General features: G+C 35.8%; 1 protein-coding gene across 7 annotated transcripts in view; it reads left to right on the forward strand.

Moving 5' to 3' along the window:
* ATF7IP (activating transcription factor 7 interacting protein) overlaps positions 1–18123 on the forward strand; it is a 142661-nt gene that overhangs the window by 85565 nt on the left and 38973 nt on the right. For all 7 annotated transcript variants that reach the window (XM_036909265.2, XM_036909257.2, XM_057491502.1 and 4 more), the window contains one exon: positions 7963–8028. In XM_036909265.2, coding sequence (XP_036765160.2) covers positions 7963–8028 — 66 coding nt within the window. The remainder of the gene's footprint in view (positions 1–7962; positions 8029–18123) is intronic.

The raw sequence follows: 18123 nt of genomic DNA on the forward strand, positions 1-18123 counted from the left end.
GAAGGGGGGAGTCTAGTAAATATAATTTTACCCATGTAATTGTAGATTAAGTATAAAAGAAAAAGAAAAACTTTCAGTGCAGTATCACTTCACATCAGTCAAAATGGTTGCTATCAAGAAGGCAAGAAATAACAAGTATTGGTTAGGGATGTGGAGAAAGGGCAGCTCCTTTTTACTGCTGATAGGATTGCGATTGGTGCAACCAATTGGAAATCAGTCTGAAAGTGTCTCAAAAAAATAAAAATAGAAATAACACGTGAAGCAGTAAATCCAAATCTGGAATTTACCTGGTGAAAACAAAATTGCTCAATTTGAAAAGATACATGCACTACTGTGTATAGTGGAATACTATTCAGTCATAAAAAAGAATGAAAGCTTGCCATTGGTGACAACATGGATGAATCTAGAAGGTATTATGCTGAGTGAAGAAGTCAGACAGAGAAAGACAAATAGTGTATGAGTACTCTTACATGTTGCATTTAGAAAACAATGCTAAACTAAAATAGTCTCAAACACAGAGAACATAATGATAGTTGTCATGGGAGGTGTGTGAAGGGTTTCATAAAATTGGTGTAGGGGAAAGAATGAGAATGTTTGAAGTCTTGATCTAGGTGATGTTTACATGAGTGTATACACGTATGTCAGAATTAATCTAATAAAAATGTCTTTTAAATGGAATTGTTTTTAAAACTTAGAAATAGTTTTCCTCAACAAATCCTAAAATTCCAGTGAACTTAAAGTGACAGCACCAACAACAAAAAGAAACCAATTATCACAAGAAACCAATTATCACATGTATGACTCACTGAAAGACAGAGGATATACAAACAAAAATAATCCTGTGATGATAGGATCACTCTCCTATCATTTTTCTTTTTTGTCTTTATTTTTCAAATTTTCTGTTAACATGTATTTGGGCAATATATATCTGATCAGGCAGTTTATATGAGGAGTACTAATGGTTTATAAAATAATTACACTGACAAGTTTTAACACTAGAAAGGTAACTTTTTAAAATTTTAGTATCATTAATCTACAATTACATGAGGAACATTATGTTTGAGACTCCCCCCATCACCAAGTCTCCCCAACAAACCCTATTACAGTCACTGTCCATCAGCGCAGTAAGATGCTGTAGAATCACTAATTGGCAGCACTTCCCTTACCCCCCGCCACACACACATTGTAAATGCTAATCGTAATGCCCCCTTTCTTTTTCCCTCCCCTTATCCCTCCCTTCTCAGCCATCCTTCGCAGTCCCTTTCCATTTGGTAATTGTTAGTCCATTCTTGGATTCTGTGTTTCTGCTGCTGTTTTGTTCCTTCAGTTTTTTCTTTGTTCTTATACTCTACATATTAGTGAAATCATTTGGTACTTGTCTTTTTCCACCTGGCTTATTTCACTGAGCATAATACCTTCTAGATCCATCCATGTAGTTGCAAATGGTAGGATTTGTTTTCTTCTTCTGGCTGAATAATATTCCATTGTATATGTGTACCACATCTTCTTTATCCATTCATCTACTGATGGACACTTACATTGCTTCCATTTCTTGGCTATTGTAAATAATACTGCAATAAACATAGGGGTGCATCTGTCTTTTTCAAACTGGGCTGCTGCATTCTTAGGGTAAATTCCTAGAAGTGTAATTCCTGAGTCAAATGGTAATTGTATTTTGAGCTTTTTGAGGAACTTCTATACTGTTTTCCACAATGGTTGAACTAACTTTCATTCCCACCAGCAGTGTAGGAGGGTGGCCCTCCCTCCACAATTGCTCCAACATTTGTTGTTGTTTGTCTTTTGGATGGTGGCCATCCTTAATGGTGTGAGATGATATCTCATTGTGGTTTTAATTTGCATTTCTCTGACGACTAGCCATGTGGAACACCTTTTCATGTGTCTCTTGGCCATCTCAATTTCTTTTTGGAGAAGTGTCTCTTCAGCTCCTCTGCCCATTTTTTAATTGGATTATTTCCTTTTTGTTTGTTGAGGTGCATGAGCTCTTTATATATTTTGAATGTCATCCCTTTATCAGATCTGTCCTTTATGAATATATGCTCACATACTGTAGCCTGCCTTTTTGTTCTGTTGTTGGTGTCCTTTCCTGTACAGAAGCTTTTCAGCTTGATAGGGTCCCACTTGTTCATTTTAGCTTTTGTTTCCCTTGTCTAGGAGATATGTTCTTGAAGAAGTTTCTCATGTTTATGTCTAAGAGGTTTCTGCCTATGTATTTTTCTTAGAGTTTTATGGTTTCATGACATACATTCAGGTCTTTGATCCATTTCAAATTTACTTTGTTTAAGGGGTTAGACAGTGATCCAGTTTCATTCTCTTACATGTAGCTGTCCAGTTTTGCCAACACCATCTGTTGACGAGACTGTCATTTCCCCATTCTATGTCCATGGCTCCTTTATCATGTATTAATTGACCATATATGTTCGGGTTAATGTCTGGAGTCTCTATTCTGTTCCACTGGTCTGTGGGTCTGTTCTTGTGCTAGTACCAAAGTGTCTTGATTACTGTGGCTTTGTAGTAGAGCTTCAAGTTGGAGAGCGACATCCCCCCCTCTTTATTCTTCCTTCTCAGGATTGCTTTGGCTATTCGGGGTCTTTTGTGGTTCCATTTGAATTTTAGAATGATTTGCTCTAGTTCATTGAAGAATGCTGTTGTTATTTTGATAGGGATTGCATTGAATCTGAAGATTGCTTTAGGCAGGATGGTCATTTTGACAATATTAATTCTTCCTAGCCAAGAGCATTGGATGAATTTCCATTTGTTATTGTTCTCTTTAATTTCTCTTAAGTGTGTCTTGTAGTTTACAGGGTATAGATCTTTCATTTCCTTGGTTAGGTTTATTCCTAGTTATTTTATTCTTTTTGATGCTATTGTGAATGGAATTGTTTTCCTGATTTGTCTTTCTGCTAGTTCATTGTTAGTGTTTAGGAAAGCAGCAGATTTCTGTGTGTTAGTTTTGTATCCTGCAACTTTGCTGAATTCCGATATTAGTTCTAATATTTTTGGTGTGGAGTCTTTAGGGTTTTTTATGTACAATGTCATGTCGTCTGCAAATAGTGACAATTTAACTTCTTCTTTACCAATTTGGATTGCTTGTATTTCTTTGTTTTGTCTAATTGCCATGGCTAGGACCTCCAGTACTATGTTGAATAACAGTGGGGAGAGTGGGCATCCCTGTCTTGTTCCCAATCTCAGGAAAAGCTTTCAGCTTCTCACTGTTCAGTATGATGTTGGATGTAGGTTTATCATAAATGGCCTTTATTATGTTGAGGTACTTGCCCTCTATATCCATTTTGTTGAGAGTTTTTATCATGAATGGATATTGAATTTTGTCGAATGCTTTTTCAGTGTTTATGGAGGTGTTCATGTGGTCTTTGTCCTTTTTGTTGATGTGGATGTGCTGATGGATTTTCAAATGTTGTACCATCCTTGCATCCCTGAGATGAATCCCACTTAGTCATGGTGTATGATCCTCTTGATGTATTTTTTAATTCGGTTTGCTAATATTTTGTTGAGTATTTTTGCATCTATGTTCATTAGGTATATTGGTCTGTAATTTTCTTTTTTCATATGGTCTTTGCCTGGTTTTGGTATTAGGGGGATGCTGGCTTCAGGGAATCCATCTGGAAGGATTCCCTTCTCTTCTATTTTTTGGAAAACTTTAAGGAGAAAAGGTATGTCTTCTCTGTATGTGTGATAAAATTCTGCAGTAAATCCATCTGGCCCAGGGGTTTTTCTCTTGGGTAGTTATCTGATTGCCGCTTCAATTTCGTTGCTGGTAATTCGTCTCTTTAGATTTTCTGTTTCTTCCTTTTTCAGTCTTGGAAAGTTGTATCTTTCTAGGAAGTTGTCCATTTCTTCTAGGTTTTGCAGCTTGTTAGCATATGGATTCTCATCTTATTCTCTAATGATTCTTTGTATTTCTGTGGGTCCGTCATGATTTTTCTTTATTCGTTTCTCATTCTGTTGATGTGTGTTGATTCTGTTTCTCTTAATAATTCTCGCTAGGGGTTTATCTATTTTATTTATTTTCTCAAAAGATAGCTCTTGGTTTCATAGATTTTTCTCTATTGTTCTCAGTTTTATTTATTTCTTCTCTGATCTTTATTATGTCCCTCTCTCTGCTGAGTTTGGGCCTCATTTTTTCTTTTTCCAATTTCAATAATTGTGTGTTTAGAGTGTTCATTTGGGATTGTTGTTCCTTTTTTTAATATGCCTGGATTGCTATATATTTTCCTCTTAGAACTGCTTTCACTGTATCCCACAGAAGTTGGGACTTTGTAGTTTTGTTGTCATTTTTCTCCATATATTGCTTGATCTCTATTTTAATTTGATCATGTTGTTAAGCCTCCATGTGTTAGTGAGCCTTTTTTGTTTCTTTGTACAATTTATTTCTAGTTTTATACCTTTGTGGTCTGAGAAGTTGGTTGGTAGAATTTCAGTCTTTTTTAATTTACTGAGGCTCTTTTTGTGGCCTAGTATGTGGTCTATTCTGGAAAATGTTCCATGTGCACTTAAGAAGAATGTGTATCCTGCTGCTTTTGGGTGTAAAGTTCTGTAGATGTCTATTAGGTCTATCTTTTCTAGTGTGTTGTTCAGTACCTCTGTGTCCTTACTTATTTTCTGTCTTGTGGATCTGTGCTTTGGGGTGAGTAATGTGTTGAAGTCTCCTAAAATGAATGCATTGCATTCTATTTCCTCCTTTAATTGTGTTAGTGTTTGTTTCACATATGTTGGTGCTCCTGTATTGGGTGCATATATTTTTATAATGGTTGTATCTTCCTATTGGACTGACCCCTTTATCATTATGTAATGTCCTTCTTTATTTCTTGTTACTTTCTTTGTTTTGAAGTCTGTTTTGTCTGATACTAGTACTGCAACACCTACTTTTTTCTCCCTATTGTTTGCATGAAATACCTTTTTCCATCCTTGACTTTTATTCTGTGTATGTCTTTCTTTTGAGGTGAGTCTCTTGTACGCAGCATATAGATGGGTTTTCATTTTTTATCCACTCCGTTACTCTGTGTCTTTTGATTGGTGCATTAATTCCATTTACATTTAGGGTGATTATTGAAAGATATGTAATTATTGTCGTTCTGGACTTTAGATTTGTTGTTAACAAAGATTGAAGGGTATCTTCTTTACTATGTAAGCATCTAACTTAACTTGCTAATTAAGCTATTGTAAAGAGTCTGATGATTCATTATTTCTCTCCCTTATTCTTCCTTGTCCATTCTTTATATGTTAGATGTTTTATTCTGTGCTCTTTTGTGTTTCCTTTGGCTTCTTTTGAGAGTAATTCATTTTTTTTTTTTTGCCTTTAGTTAATACTTGGTTTGTCTGCTTTCTTTGTTGTGATTTTATTTTCTCTTGACATGTATGTTTTGATTTTATTTTCTCTTTTGACATCTAGTGCTTCCATCTAGAGCATTCCCTTTAAAATATTCTGTAGAGCTGGTTTGTGTCAGGCAAATTCCCTGAACTTTTGCTTGTCTGGGAATTGTTTAATCCCTCCTTCATATTTAAATGGTAATCATTCTGGATACAGTATTCTTTGTTCAAGGCCCTTCTGTTTCGTTGCATTAAATATATCATGCCATTCTATTCTGGCCTGTAAGGTTTCTGTTGAGAAGTCTGTTGGTAGCCTGATGGGTTTTCCTTTGTAGGTGACCCTTTTTCTCTCTCTGCCTGCCTTTAATACTCTGTCCTTGTCTTTATATTTGCCATTTTAATTATTATGTGTCTTGGTGTTGTCCTCCTTGGTTCCCTTCTGTTGGGACTTCTGTGTTCTTCCGTGGTCTGAGCGACTTTCCTCCCCCAGTTTGGGGAAGTTTTCAGCAATAATTTCTTCAAATACATTTTCTTTCCCTTTTTCTCTCTCTTCTTCTTCTGGTTCCCCTACAATGTGAATATTGTTCCGGTTGGGATTGGTCAGACATTTCTGTTAATACTCTTTCATTCCTGGAGATCCTTTTATCTCTCTCTGCCTCAGCTTCTCTGTGTTCCTGTTCTGTGATTTCTGTTTCATTAGCAGTCTCTTGCACCTTATTCAGTCTGCTCTTAAGTCCTTCCAGAGATTGTTTTATTCCTGTATTCTCCCTCATAAGTTGATCCTTTAGCTCTTCCATTTTTCTCTGAAGGTCCATCAGCATTGTTATGGCCTTCATTTTGAATTCTTCTTCAGGAAGATTGGTCAAATCTATCTCCCCAGGCTCCCTCTCTTGGCTTTGTGGCTTATTCTGGTCTGGATCAGATTCTTCTGCCTTTTCGTCACTCTAGAGGTAGTCATGGGCAGTTGGCACATGTGTTAGCTGGGAGAACAAAGTCCCTTCATGTTTGCTGGTCACCTTGCCCTCCTCGGAGCAGCTTCTGGTTTTATCTCCTGAGCCGCCACAGGTGGGGCAGCCATTGTGGCAGCCCAGAGTCCTGCAGGAAGGGCCAGGGGTGCCCCCTGTGCTCTCCTGTGAGAACAGCAACCCTTGGAGCCCTGTCCCGGTGCATGGCCTCTGAGTCTGGCCCGAGGGGCTGCGGCGGGGGCTCATGGTGGTTGCTGTGGGTGCGGCCATTCTCAGGCGGCTCCCCTGCTATGGTGGAGTCGCACTGGAGGGTGAATGGATTGCAGGCTGTTTATCACCGTGAGGGGCTTCAGAACTGTGCTGCCTCCCAGGGGGCAGGAGTGCCTGAATTTCCCCCTGGGTTCCCAGCTGCTGGGCTGAGTGTGCCGGGACTCTTCTTTCCAGCTGTGAGGCCCCTGGCCCTTTAAGACTTTCAAAAAGCACTCACTTTTGTTATTGTCCCAGGGGCACCGTCTGCAGAGACCCGCTCGCAGGTTTTACTGTTGTGTTTCCCTAGTATGCAGCGCACCACGCAATGTGTGTCTGCGCTCCCAGTGCAGATGACTATGGCTGCATATTTAGCAGTCCCAGGCTCCCACTCCTTTTCCTCTCCGAGTCCTTTCCTCCTGCCAGTGGGTTGGGGTGGGGGGGCACTCCTGTCCTGCCGGGCCACGGTTTGTATCTTACCCCCTTCGTGAGGTGCTCAGTTCTCGCAGATGTAGATGTAACCTGGCTATTGTACTGTATCTTCTGGTCTCTCTTTTAGGAATAGTTGTATTTGTTGTGTTTTCAAAAATATACATGGTTTTGGGAGGGGATTTCCGCTGCCCTACTCATGCCACTATCTTCGCTCCCTTCTGCAAGGTAGCATTTTTGTCAGATTATTAAAGATTGACAATATGAAATTAAATGTTTGAAAGTATTATATGAGCATTCATACACAGTTCTATTGCAAGTGTAAATTGGCAAAGCGTTTCTGAAAACATGTAGGTGTACTTTAAGCAAGAGCCTTAAAAATATGCTCTCAGTAATTCTGCCTCTGTATGATGCCTAAGTATATTATCTGATAGAACAAAATTATTCATTGCAATGTTATTTGACTATTGCAGTACATTGAGAAACATTTAACTAAGAAAGTGTGTATCAATTGTGGTTCAGTTAATTATACATATATATGTACATTGTCATTATGCATTATTCATAGTAGTATTGGCAAAGGATCTTTTATGATTTACAGATACATTTACTCCATAATTCTCAGTGAGAAAATTGTGTTTTTACAACTGTTAAAAAAAATAACAAAAAACACAAGCATTCCTATTTAGAAATCTCCTGGTTTGTGAGCAAGCATCCATGGTTTTAGGAGGGAAAAAGCTAACCTTCTAAAACTGAGTGTTTATCTCTTGAATATTGAGTCCACCTATCATTTCAGTTTTCATTTTGATTTTCTGTATCTTTCAAATAATATATTTTATAATCAGCTTGCCTTATTTTCTTTGCTCTTTGCTGTCTTCTGAAGAAGATTTTATCTGTGGGTTTCTTACTATGTATGCATGGGTTCCTTCTTAATACTGTAATGCCACTTGACTTTTGGATTTTTTTTCTTTGCTAGGCCAAGATCGCCAGGTTAACCAAACGCTTTGGAGCAGCCAAAGAAGATCTTAAGAAAAGACAAGAAGTAAGAATTTTTATTCTTGCATAATTACTATTTAACTCTAAATTGTAATCTTAGGAAATGCTGAGTTAGGAGAAAATTCTTCCTTTATTATACAGTCTGAAATTTGTTTTCATACTGTGCGCTCTCTGTATATTTTTTCTGGAACTGCAGCTCTAGAACTAATTAACGCTTTTCTAATTCTCAATTGCCATTTTCATATTATCAACACTTATACTATATCTGCTTTATGTTATGGCATTCTTGAACTCTATTTCCTATCCATCTTTAAAGTTATGTTTTTGGGATATGTTTTACCATGTTTCTTTGTTTTTACATTCTTTCCAGTGTCCTAGTCTAGTCACTCATTTCCTCCAAAGTATTTTAGTATTGCATTGTCTTGAGTAACCCTGTTGTCTTCTTCCTTTCTTCCCGCATGTAGATGAGTCCAAACATTGTAGCACAGCATAAATTCTAGTCTATAGCCTAGATTGCTTTTTGTTGTTCCCTTAGTTATTCTGTAATATATTTATTTTAATATAGCACTTGTATATTTACTTGAATTTCTTTTGTTTCCTCTTGATTTTTTTCCATTTGAGCAAATTTTTTTGTGTCTGATAGCTCCATTTCTGGCACATAGTAATTGCCAAGAATAATTATTAAAATAGTGAGCACTATTCCTATAGGATTTTGCTGTATTGATTCATTTTCATATCTTAAAATTTTTATCTTGAAATAATTGTGGATGCAATATGTATAATTATATATATTAAATATATGCTTATAATATACATTACTATATATATTATATATATTATGTAATTGTATTGAAATAATTACAATTCACCCAGCTTCCCCCAGTGGTGAAATCTTACATAACTGCAGTACAATATCATAAGAAATCAGTACAATTCTGTTAAGTAGTTTATAGCCCTTAACAGTTTTCTCCAGTTTTTACATGAATTCACTGTGAGTGTATGTGTGTACAAATATAGTTCTAATACAGTTTGATCCCAAGTACAGATATATGTAAACCCCACCACAGTCACGAAACAGGATTATTCCTCATGGTAAATGGGCTCCCTTATGCTGCCCTTTCATAGTTTCAAATTTTGGCTGCTCCTCCACTCCCAAACACTCCCTGTCCCCTGGCAAGTACTAATCCATTTCCGATCTTTATATTGTTTTTAATTTAACTTTTTAAGTTCTAGTTTCTCTCTTTTCTTAAGCAGCGACTGTTGATTTTTATCATTGTTCTACAGTCTAATCTCCCCAAACCCTCATTTGGCCATACCCAAAGTTTTATTTTATTTCAATCTTCTTAATTATGTAATTAATTCTCATATTCTAAGCTCCACTTTCTCGGTGTTGTTTGTCATAGTGTGAAAACTGAGCTGTTTTATTTTACTTATAGTAAAGAATTGGTGTAAACCTTTCAATTAACTTTAAAGTTTGCTATGTCTGAATCAAACTTGGGCTATGAAATTTTTCCATTGTTTTGTACAGTTTCTTTCCACTTTTGTCCTTTTATGGTTGTGCTGAACTAAGCAGCATGCTACCCACCATATACTTTTCCACTGTTTGTTTGTGCATGTCAAATTTGTTCTCAGAATTACTTTCCACTTCTTGTTTATTTAGTCAAAGGACATAGAAATTTTGAAGGAATAAAGATGAAAATAATTACAGTTCTTGAAAGGTTTGTTTGGAGAGCTACAAGTAGTAAGGCAACAGTGAACAAATACTGTGTATATTCCTAAAGATTGGGAAAGGTTAATTTGAACAATTAGGGCATGTGTTGCTTGAAGAGAATGTTACGGTGGTCTTCAGTCTTTCAAATTTTATTCTTCCTTAACTAGTTTGAGGGTAGGCCACTTTTAAATTCCAAAACTTGGATATCTTTCAACTCGTTATTGCTAATAGTTTCTTCATGTGAGAGATTTCAAGAATTTGGTGGTTTTATTTACTAATTCCCTTTAGCTATGGTATCTGCTGTAATTTTACATCTGTGTCTTGCTAGGTTTTAAAAATAAGATATACAGATTGTTTACAACTTTGGTTCTCCCCTTTATCAAAACAAGTAAATATAAATAAAAAAACAATAATACTTCAAATGCTTTTCTTCAATTTAGATTTGCTCCTTGGTCCTCTGATATTAATCAGTTAAAATAAAATCAAACCTCACCTTTCAGGTTTGCCTTAAAACATTTTCTGTTTTAATTTCTAAGAGCAGAAAACCCTTCTAGGCAGTTTGCTATTAAGACCATATTTATAATGAAATCTATTTTATTGGCTTATGACTGATAGCTCGAATTTAACATCCTTTCTAGTTAGTATAAAAGAAATGTCAAGATATTTCTCATCCCTTACCTAGGAAAATTCGATTGTTAGTCAAATTGTAGATTAAATCTAAATCCTACATTTTAATTTTTTGTATTTAAAAAATTATTTTTAATTCTGGTAAAAACACATAAAATTGACCATTTTTAACTGTCCAGTTCAGTACTGTTAATTATATTAATGTTGTATAAGGATCTCTAGAACTTTCTCATCTTGCAGAACTGAAACTCTGTACCTACAGAATGACTATTTCCCCCTCCCATCAATCCTTGGCAGCCATCATTCTACTTTCTGTTCCATGATGTTGATCATTTGTGATATCTTGTAAGTGAAACCATTAGGTATTTGTTCTTTTGTGACGGTTTCATCTTTGTTGTAGCATGTGACAGGATTTCCTTCTTTATTAAGACTAATAAATAATTTTCATCATATGTATATGCCACATTTTTTTATTCATTCATTTATTGATGGGTATTTGGGCCACGTTCACCTCCTGGCTCTTATGAATAATGCTACAGTGAACATTGGTGAACAGGTAGCTCCTTGAGATCCTTCAGGTTACTTGGTTTTTTAGTTAAATTGTAGGAGTTCTTTATATATTCTGAATATTAACCCCTTCTCAGATACATGATTTGCAATTATTTACTCCCATTCCATAGGTTTCCTTTTTACTCTGTTGATTGTTTCCTTTTATGTGCAGAAATATTTAATTTTGATGTAATCATCTTATCTATTTTTGCTGTTGTTGCCTGAAATTTTGGTATCATATCCAGGAAATCATTGCCAAATCCAATTTCGTGAAGGTTTTTTTCTCTCTTTTCTTCCAAGAGTTTTATAGTTTTAGGTCTTAGGTTAGGTCTTTAATCCATTTTGAATTTTTGTGTATGGTATTAATCTTCTAACTTAATTATTTTTCATTTCAATACCTGGTTTTCATACTGTCTGTTTACTGTCCTTTCCCCATCATGTATCCTTGGCACCCTTGCCAAAGCTCATTTGACCACATATATGTGAGTTTATTTCTGGGTTCTCTATTCTATTCTGTTCTATTGGCCTGTTGAACATCTTTATGCCAGCACCACACTACTGTAGTTTTGTAATACATTTGGAAATCAAGAAGTATGAAAGTGAATTTTGTTCATTTTCAAGGTTGTTTTGGCAATTCAGGATCCCTTGAGATTACATGTGCATTTTAGGATGCTTTTTTTTCTCTATTTATGCAAAAATGACATTGGGATTTTGATAGGGATTGCATTGAAACTTTATGTCACTTTGGGTAGTGTGGACATTTTAGCAATATTAAATCTTTGAATCCATGCACATGTGTTATCTTTCCATTTATGTCTTTTATTTCTACAGTGTAGTTTTCCCTGTAAAGGTCTTTTGCCTTCTTGGCCCATAGAAGTTTTCTGCTAAATATTAAATTTATACCTAAATATTTTATTCTCTTTGATATTGTAAAGGCATTATTTTTCTAATTTCTATGTAGATTATTCATTTGTAGTATATACAAATATAACTGATTTTTGTGTGTTTTCTATCCTGCAACGTTGCTGAATTCATGTATTAGCTAAAATATTTTTTGTTTTGCAAACTCTATAGGGTTTTCTCAATATAAGATCATGTCATCTGTGAACAGAGATAATTAAACTCAATTTATTTCTAATTTGGCGCACTTTTGTTTGTTTTCCTTGCTTAATTGCTCTAGCGAGGCCTTTCGAGTATAATGTTCAACAGAAGTTGGTGAGAGTAGACAGCCTTACCTTGTTCTTGATCTTAGAGGGAAAACTTTCCTTTATTCTCCATCTGGTATGATGTTAGCTATGGGTTTTTGACATATGATCTTTTCTATGTTAAAGTAATTTCCTTCCATTCCTGATTTGTTGAGTGTTTTACCATGACATGGTGTTGGCTTTTGTCAATGCCTTTTCTTCAGTGTTTGAGAAGATTATGGTTTTTTCTCACCCTTATTCTGTTTTCATGGTGTAACATGGTGTGTAAGTTGAATGATTTTTGTATGTCAATCTATTCTTGCATTCCAGGGACACATTGCACTTCAGCATGTTGTGTAATTCTTTTAATGTTCTAGTGAATTTGGTTTGCTAGTATTTTGTTGAGGATTTTTGCACCTGTGTTCATCAGGGATATTAGCCTGTAGTTTTCTTTAATTGTGGAGTCTTTGGCTTTGGTATTAGGATAATGTTGACCTCATAACCTGAATTTAGAAATATTCTATTTGGTGTTTTGGAAGAGTTGAGGAGGACTATTGTTAATTCTTTGAATATCTGGTACAGTTCTCCAGGGAAGCCATCTTGTCCTTAACTTTTTTTTTATGATTACTGATTCCGTCTCCCTGCTTGTTTAGATGTGTTCGCATTTTTTAAATTTCTTCTTGATTCAGTCTTGGTAGGTTGTATTTTTCTAGGAATTAATCCATTTTCCTTTAGGTTATCAAATTTGTCAGTCTGTAATTTTTTCATAGTAGCCTCTCATCCTTTTTGCTCCTGTGGTATCAGTTATAATGCCTCTTCTTTCATTTATAATTTTATTTCTATTTTCTGTCTTTTTTCTTAGGTAATCTACGTAGTTTTGCCAATTGTGTTTTTTTGAAATGTCAACTTAGTTTCAGTCAGTACTGATTTAATTGATTTTTTCTGTTGGTTTAATAATCTCTATTTCACTTATTTCTGCTAATCTTTATTTCCTTCTTTTAGCTTTGAGTTTAGTTATTTTTTTCCTAGTTCTTTGAAGTGTAAAGTTGGGTTGTTGATTTAAGCTCTCAATTAAGCATTTAATATATTGGTAAGCATTTACTGATACATACTTCTGTCTTACTACTACTTTTGCTGTGTAAATTTCATACTGTGTTTTATTTTCATTTGTCTCAAGATGTATTCTAATATCCCTTGTGATTTCTTTTACACATTGAGTTTTGAACATTTTTTTAAATTACCATATATTTGTGACATTTACATTATCCTTCTGCTGTTGATTTCTAGTTTCATTCCATAGTGGTTGGGGAAGATATTTGGTACAACTTTCATTTTTTAAAATTTGTTAAGTCTTATTTTGAGCCTGAATATATGAACTGTCTTGGAGAATATTCCATGTTCACTTGAGTAAGATGTATATTTCTCTGCTCTTGGGTGAAAATGTCTGTGTGGTCAATTTGTTCTATAGTTGTTCAGTTCTGCTGTTCTCTTATTTTTGGTCTGGATCATATATCCATTCTATAGGCTGATATATTATATCTGGTCATTTGACCCCATTATCATTCTTTAATATCCTTCTTTGTCTCTTGTGATAGTTTTATTTCAAATATCTTCTGTCTTATATCAGTATGCCCCCCACCCTCTACTCTCTTTTGGTTAGACTTGAATGGAATATCTTTTTCCATCCTTTTACTTTTATCCTATTTTTGTCTTTAGGATCTAAAGTGTGTCTGTTGACAGCATAGAGAAGGATCCTGTTTTTGTTGTTGTTGTTGTATTTTAATTTTTTTTATTTTTGTATCATTAATCTACAATTACATGAGGAACATTATGTTTACTAGGTTCCCCCCCTCACCAAGTCCCCCCAACAACCTCCATTACAGTCACTGCCCATCAGCGTAGTAAGATGTTGTAGAGTCACTACTTGTCTTCTCTGTGTTGCACAGCCCTACCGTGCCTCCCCCCACATTATACATGCTAATCGTAATGCCCCCTTCCTTCTTCCCCCACCTTAACCCTCCCTTCCCAGTCCCTTTTCCTTTGGTAACTGTTAGTCCATTCTTGGGTTCTATGATTCTGCTGCAGTTTTGTTCCTTCAGTTTTTTCTTTGTTCATATACCCCACATATGAGTGAAATCATTTGGTACTTGTCTTTTTCCACTTGGCTTATTTCACTGAGCATAATACCCTCTAGCTCCATCCATGTTGTTGCAAATGGTAGGATTTGTTTTCTTCTTATGGCTGAATAAGATTCAATTATGTATATGTAACACATCTTCATTCATCAAATGATGGACACTTAGGTTGCTTCCATTTCTTGGCTATTGTAAATAGTGGTGTGATAAACTGTCTTTTTCAAACTGGGCTGCTGTATTCTTACGGTAAATTCCTAGAAGTGGAATTCCTGGGTCAAATGGTATTTCTATTTTGAGCTTTTTGAGGAACCTCCATACTGCTTTCCAGAATGGTTGAACTTATTTACATTCCCACCAGCAGTGTAGGAGGGTTCCCCTTTCTCCACAACCTCACCAACATTTGTTGTTGTTTGTCTTTTGGATGATGGTGATCCTTACTGGTGTGAGGTGATAACTCATTATCGTTTTAATTTGCATTTCTCTGATGACTAGTGATGTGGAGCATCTTTTCATGTGTCTGTTGGCCATCTGAATTTCTTCTTTGGAGAACTGTTCAGCTCCTCTGCCCATTTTTAAAATGGATTATTTGCTTTTTGTTTTTTGAGGTGTGTGAGCTCTTTATTTATTTTGGATGTCAAGCCTTTATCAGATCTGTCATTTATGAATATATTCTCCCATACTGTAGGATGCCTTTTTGTTCTATTGGTGGTGTCCTTGCTGTACAGAAGCTTTTCAGCTTGATATAGTCCCACTTGCTCATTTTTGCTTTTGTTTCCCTTACCCAGGGAGATATGTTAATGAAGAAGTCACTCATGTTTATGTCCAGGAGATTTTTTCCTGTGTTTTTTCCTAAGAGTTTTATCGTTTCATGACTTAACATTCAGGTCTTTGATCCATTTCGAGTTTACTTTTGTGTATGGCACTAGACAATGATCCAGTTTCATTATCTTACGTGTAGCTGTCCATTTTTGCCAACACCAGCTGTTGAAGAGGCTGTCATTTCCCCATTGTTTGTCCATGGCTCCTTTATTGTCTATTAATTTATTATATATGTTTGGGTTAGTGTCTGGTGTCTCTATTCTGTTCCACTGGTCTGTCTGTGGGTCTGCTTTTGTGCCAGTACCAAATTGTCTTGATTACTGTGGCTTTGTAGTAGAGCTTCAAGATGGGGAGCAAGATCCCCCCCACATTATTCTTCCTTCTCAGGATTGCTTTGGCTATTCCGGGTGTTTGGTGGATTCATATGAATTTTTGAACTATCTGTTCCAGTTCATTGAAGAATGCTATTGGTAATTTGATAGGGATTGCATTGAATCTGTAGACTGCTTTGGGCAGAATGACCATTTTGACAATATTAATTCTTCCTAGTCAAGAGCATGGGATGAGTTTCCATTTGTTAGTGTCCTCTTTAATTTCTCTTAAGAGTGTCTTGTAGTTTTCAGGGTATAGGTCTTTCACTTCCTTGGTTAGGTTTATTCCTAGGTATTTTATTCTTTTTCATGCAATTGTGAATGGAATTGTTTTCCTGATTTCTCTTTCTGCTAGTTCATTGTTAGTTTATAGGAAAGCCTCAAGATTTATGCATATTAATTTTGTGTCCTGCAACTTTGCTGAATTCTGATATGAGTTCTAGTAGTTTTGGAGTGGAGTCTTTAGAGGTTTTTATGTACAATATGATGTCATCTGCAAGTAGTGACAGTTTGACTTCTTCTTTACCAATCTGGATTCCTTGTATTTCTTTGTTTTGTCTGATTGCCATGACTAGGACCTCCAGTACTATGTTGAATAACAGTGGGGAGAGTGGGCATCCCTGTCTTGTTCCCGATCTTAGAGGAAAAGCTTTCAGCTTCCCGCTGTTCAGTATGATGTTGGCTGTAGGTTTATCATAAATGGCCTTTATTATGTTGAGGTACTTGCGCTCTGTACCCATTTTGTTGAGAGTTTCTATCATGAATGGATGTTGAATTTTGTCAAATGCCCTTTCAGCATCTATAGAGATCATCATGTGATTTGGTGTCCTTCTTTTTGTTGATGTGGTAGAGGATGTTGATGGATTTTCGAATAAATGTTGTACCATCCTTGCATCCCTGGGATGAATCCCACTTGGTCGTGGTGTATGATCCTCTTGATCTATTTTTTAATTCGGTTTGCTAATATTTTGTTGAGTATTTTTGCATCTACGTTCTTCAGGGATATTGGTCTGTAATTTTCTTTCTTTGTGGGGTCTTTGCCTGGTTTTGGTATTATGGTGATGTTGGCTTCATAGAATCCGTCTGGAAGTATTCCCTCCTCTTCTATTTTTTGGAAAACTTTAAGGGTATTATGTCTTCTCTGTATGTCTGATAAAATTCTGCAGTAAATCCATTTGACCCGGGGATTTTGCTCTTGGGTAGTTTTTTAATTACCACTTCAATTTCATTGCTGGTAATTGGTCTGTTTAGGTTTTCTTTTTCTTCCTTGTTCAGTCTTGGAAGGTTGTATTTTTCTAGGATGTTGTCCATTTCTTCTAGGTTTTCCAGCTTGTTAGCATATAGGTTTTCATAGTATTCTCTAATAATTCTTTGTATTTCTGTGGGGTCCATCGTGATTTTTCCTTTCTCATTTCTGATTCTTTTGATGTGTGTTGATATTCTGTTTCTCTTAATAAGTCTGGCTAGAGTCTTATCTATTTTCTTTATTTTCTCAAAGAACCAGCTCTTGGTTTCATTGATTTTTTTTCTATTATTTTAATTCTTCTCAATTTTATTTATTTCTTCTCTGATCTTTATTATGTCCCTCCTTCTGCTGACTTTAAGCCTCATTTGTTCTTTTTCCAATTTCAATAATTGTGATTTTGGATTATTCATTTGGGATTGCTCTTCCTTTTTTTAAATATGCCTCAATTGCTATATACTTTCCTCTTAAGACTGCTTTTGCTGCTTCCCACAGAAGTTGAGGCTTTGTGTTGTTGTCATTTGTTTCCCTATATTGCTTGATCTCTATTTTCATTTGTTCGTTGATCCATTGATTATTTAGGAGCATGTTGTTAAGCCTCCATGTGTTTGTGAGCCTTTTTGCTTTCTTTGTACAATTTATTTCTAGTTTTATACCTTTGTGGTCCGAGAAGTTGGTTGGTAGAATTTCAGTCTTTTTGAATTTACTGAGACTCTTTTTGTGGCCTAGTATGTGGTCTATTCTGGAAAATGTTCTGTGTGCACTTGAGCACTTGAGAAGAATGTGTATCCTGTTGCTTTTGGGTGTAGAGTTCTATAAATGTCTATTAGGTCCATCTGTTCTAGTGTGTTGTTCATTGCCTCTATGTCCTTACTTATTTTCTGTCTGGTGGATCTGTCCTTTGGAGTGAGTGGTGTGTTGAAGTCCCCTAAAGTGAATGCATTGCATTCTATTTCCTCCTTTAATATTTTGATGCTCCTGTATTCGGTGCATGTATATTTATAATGGTTACATCCTCTTGTTGGACTGACCCCTTTATCATTATGTAATGTCCTTCTTTATCTCTTGTTCCTTACTTTGTTTTGAAGTCTATTTTGTCTGATACTAGTATTGCAACACCTGCTTTTTTTCTCCCTACTCTTTGCACGAAGTACCTTTTTCCATCTCTTGACTTTTAGTCTGTGTACATCTTTGGGTTTGAAGTGAGTCTCTTGTAAGCAGCATATAGATGGGTCTTGCTTTTTTATCCATTCTTTTACTCTGTGTCTTTTGATTGGTGCGTTCAGTCCATTTACATTTAGGGTGATTATTGAAAGATATGTACTTACTGCCATTGCAGGCTTTATATTTGTGGTTACCAGAGGTTCAAGGTTAGCTTCTTCAGTACCTTATTGTCTAACTTAACTCACTTATTGAGCTGTTATAAACACTGTCCGGTGATTCTTTATTTCTCTCCCTTCTTATTCCTCCTCCTCCATTCTTTATATGTTGGTTGTTTTATT

The sequence above is a fragment of the Manis pentadactyla genome, chromosome 14 (assembly GCF_030020395.1).
Source record: "Manis pentadactyla isolate mManPen7 chromosome 14, mManPen7.hap1, whole genome shotgun sequence".
Classification (NCBI taxonomy): domain Eukaryota; kingdom Metazoa; phylum Chordata; class Mammalia; order Pholidota; family Manidae; genus Manis; species Manis pentadactyla.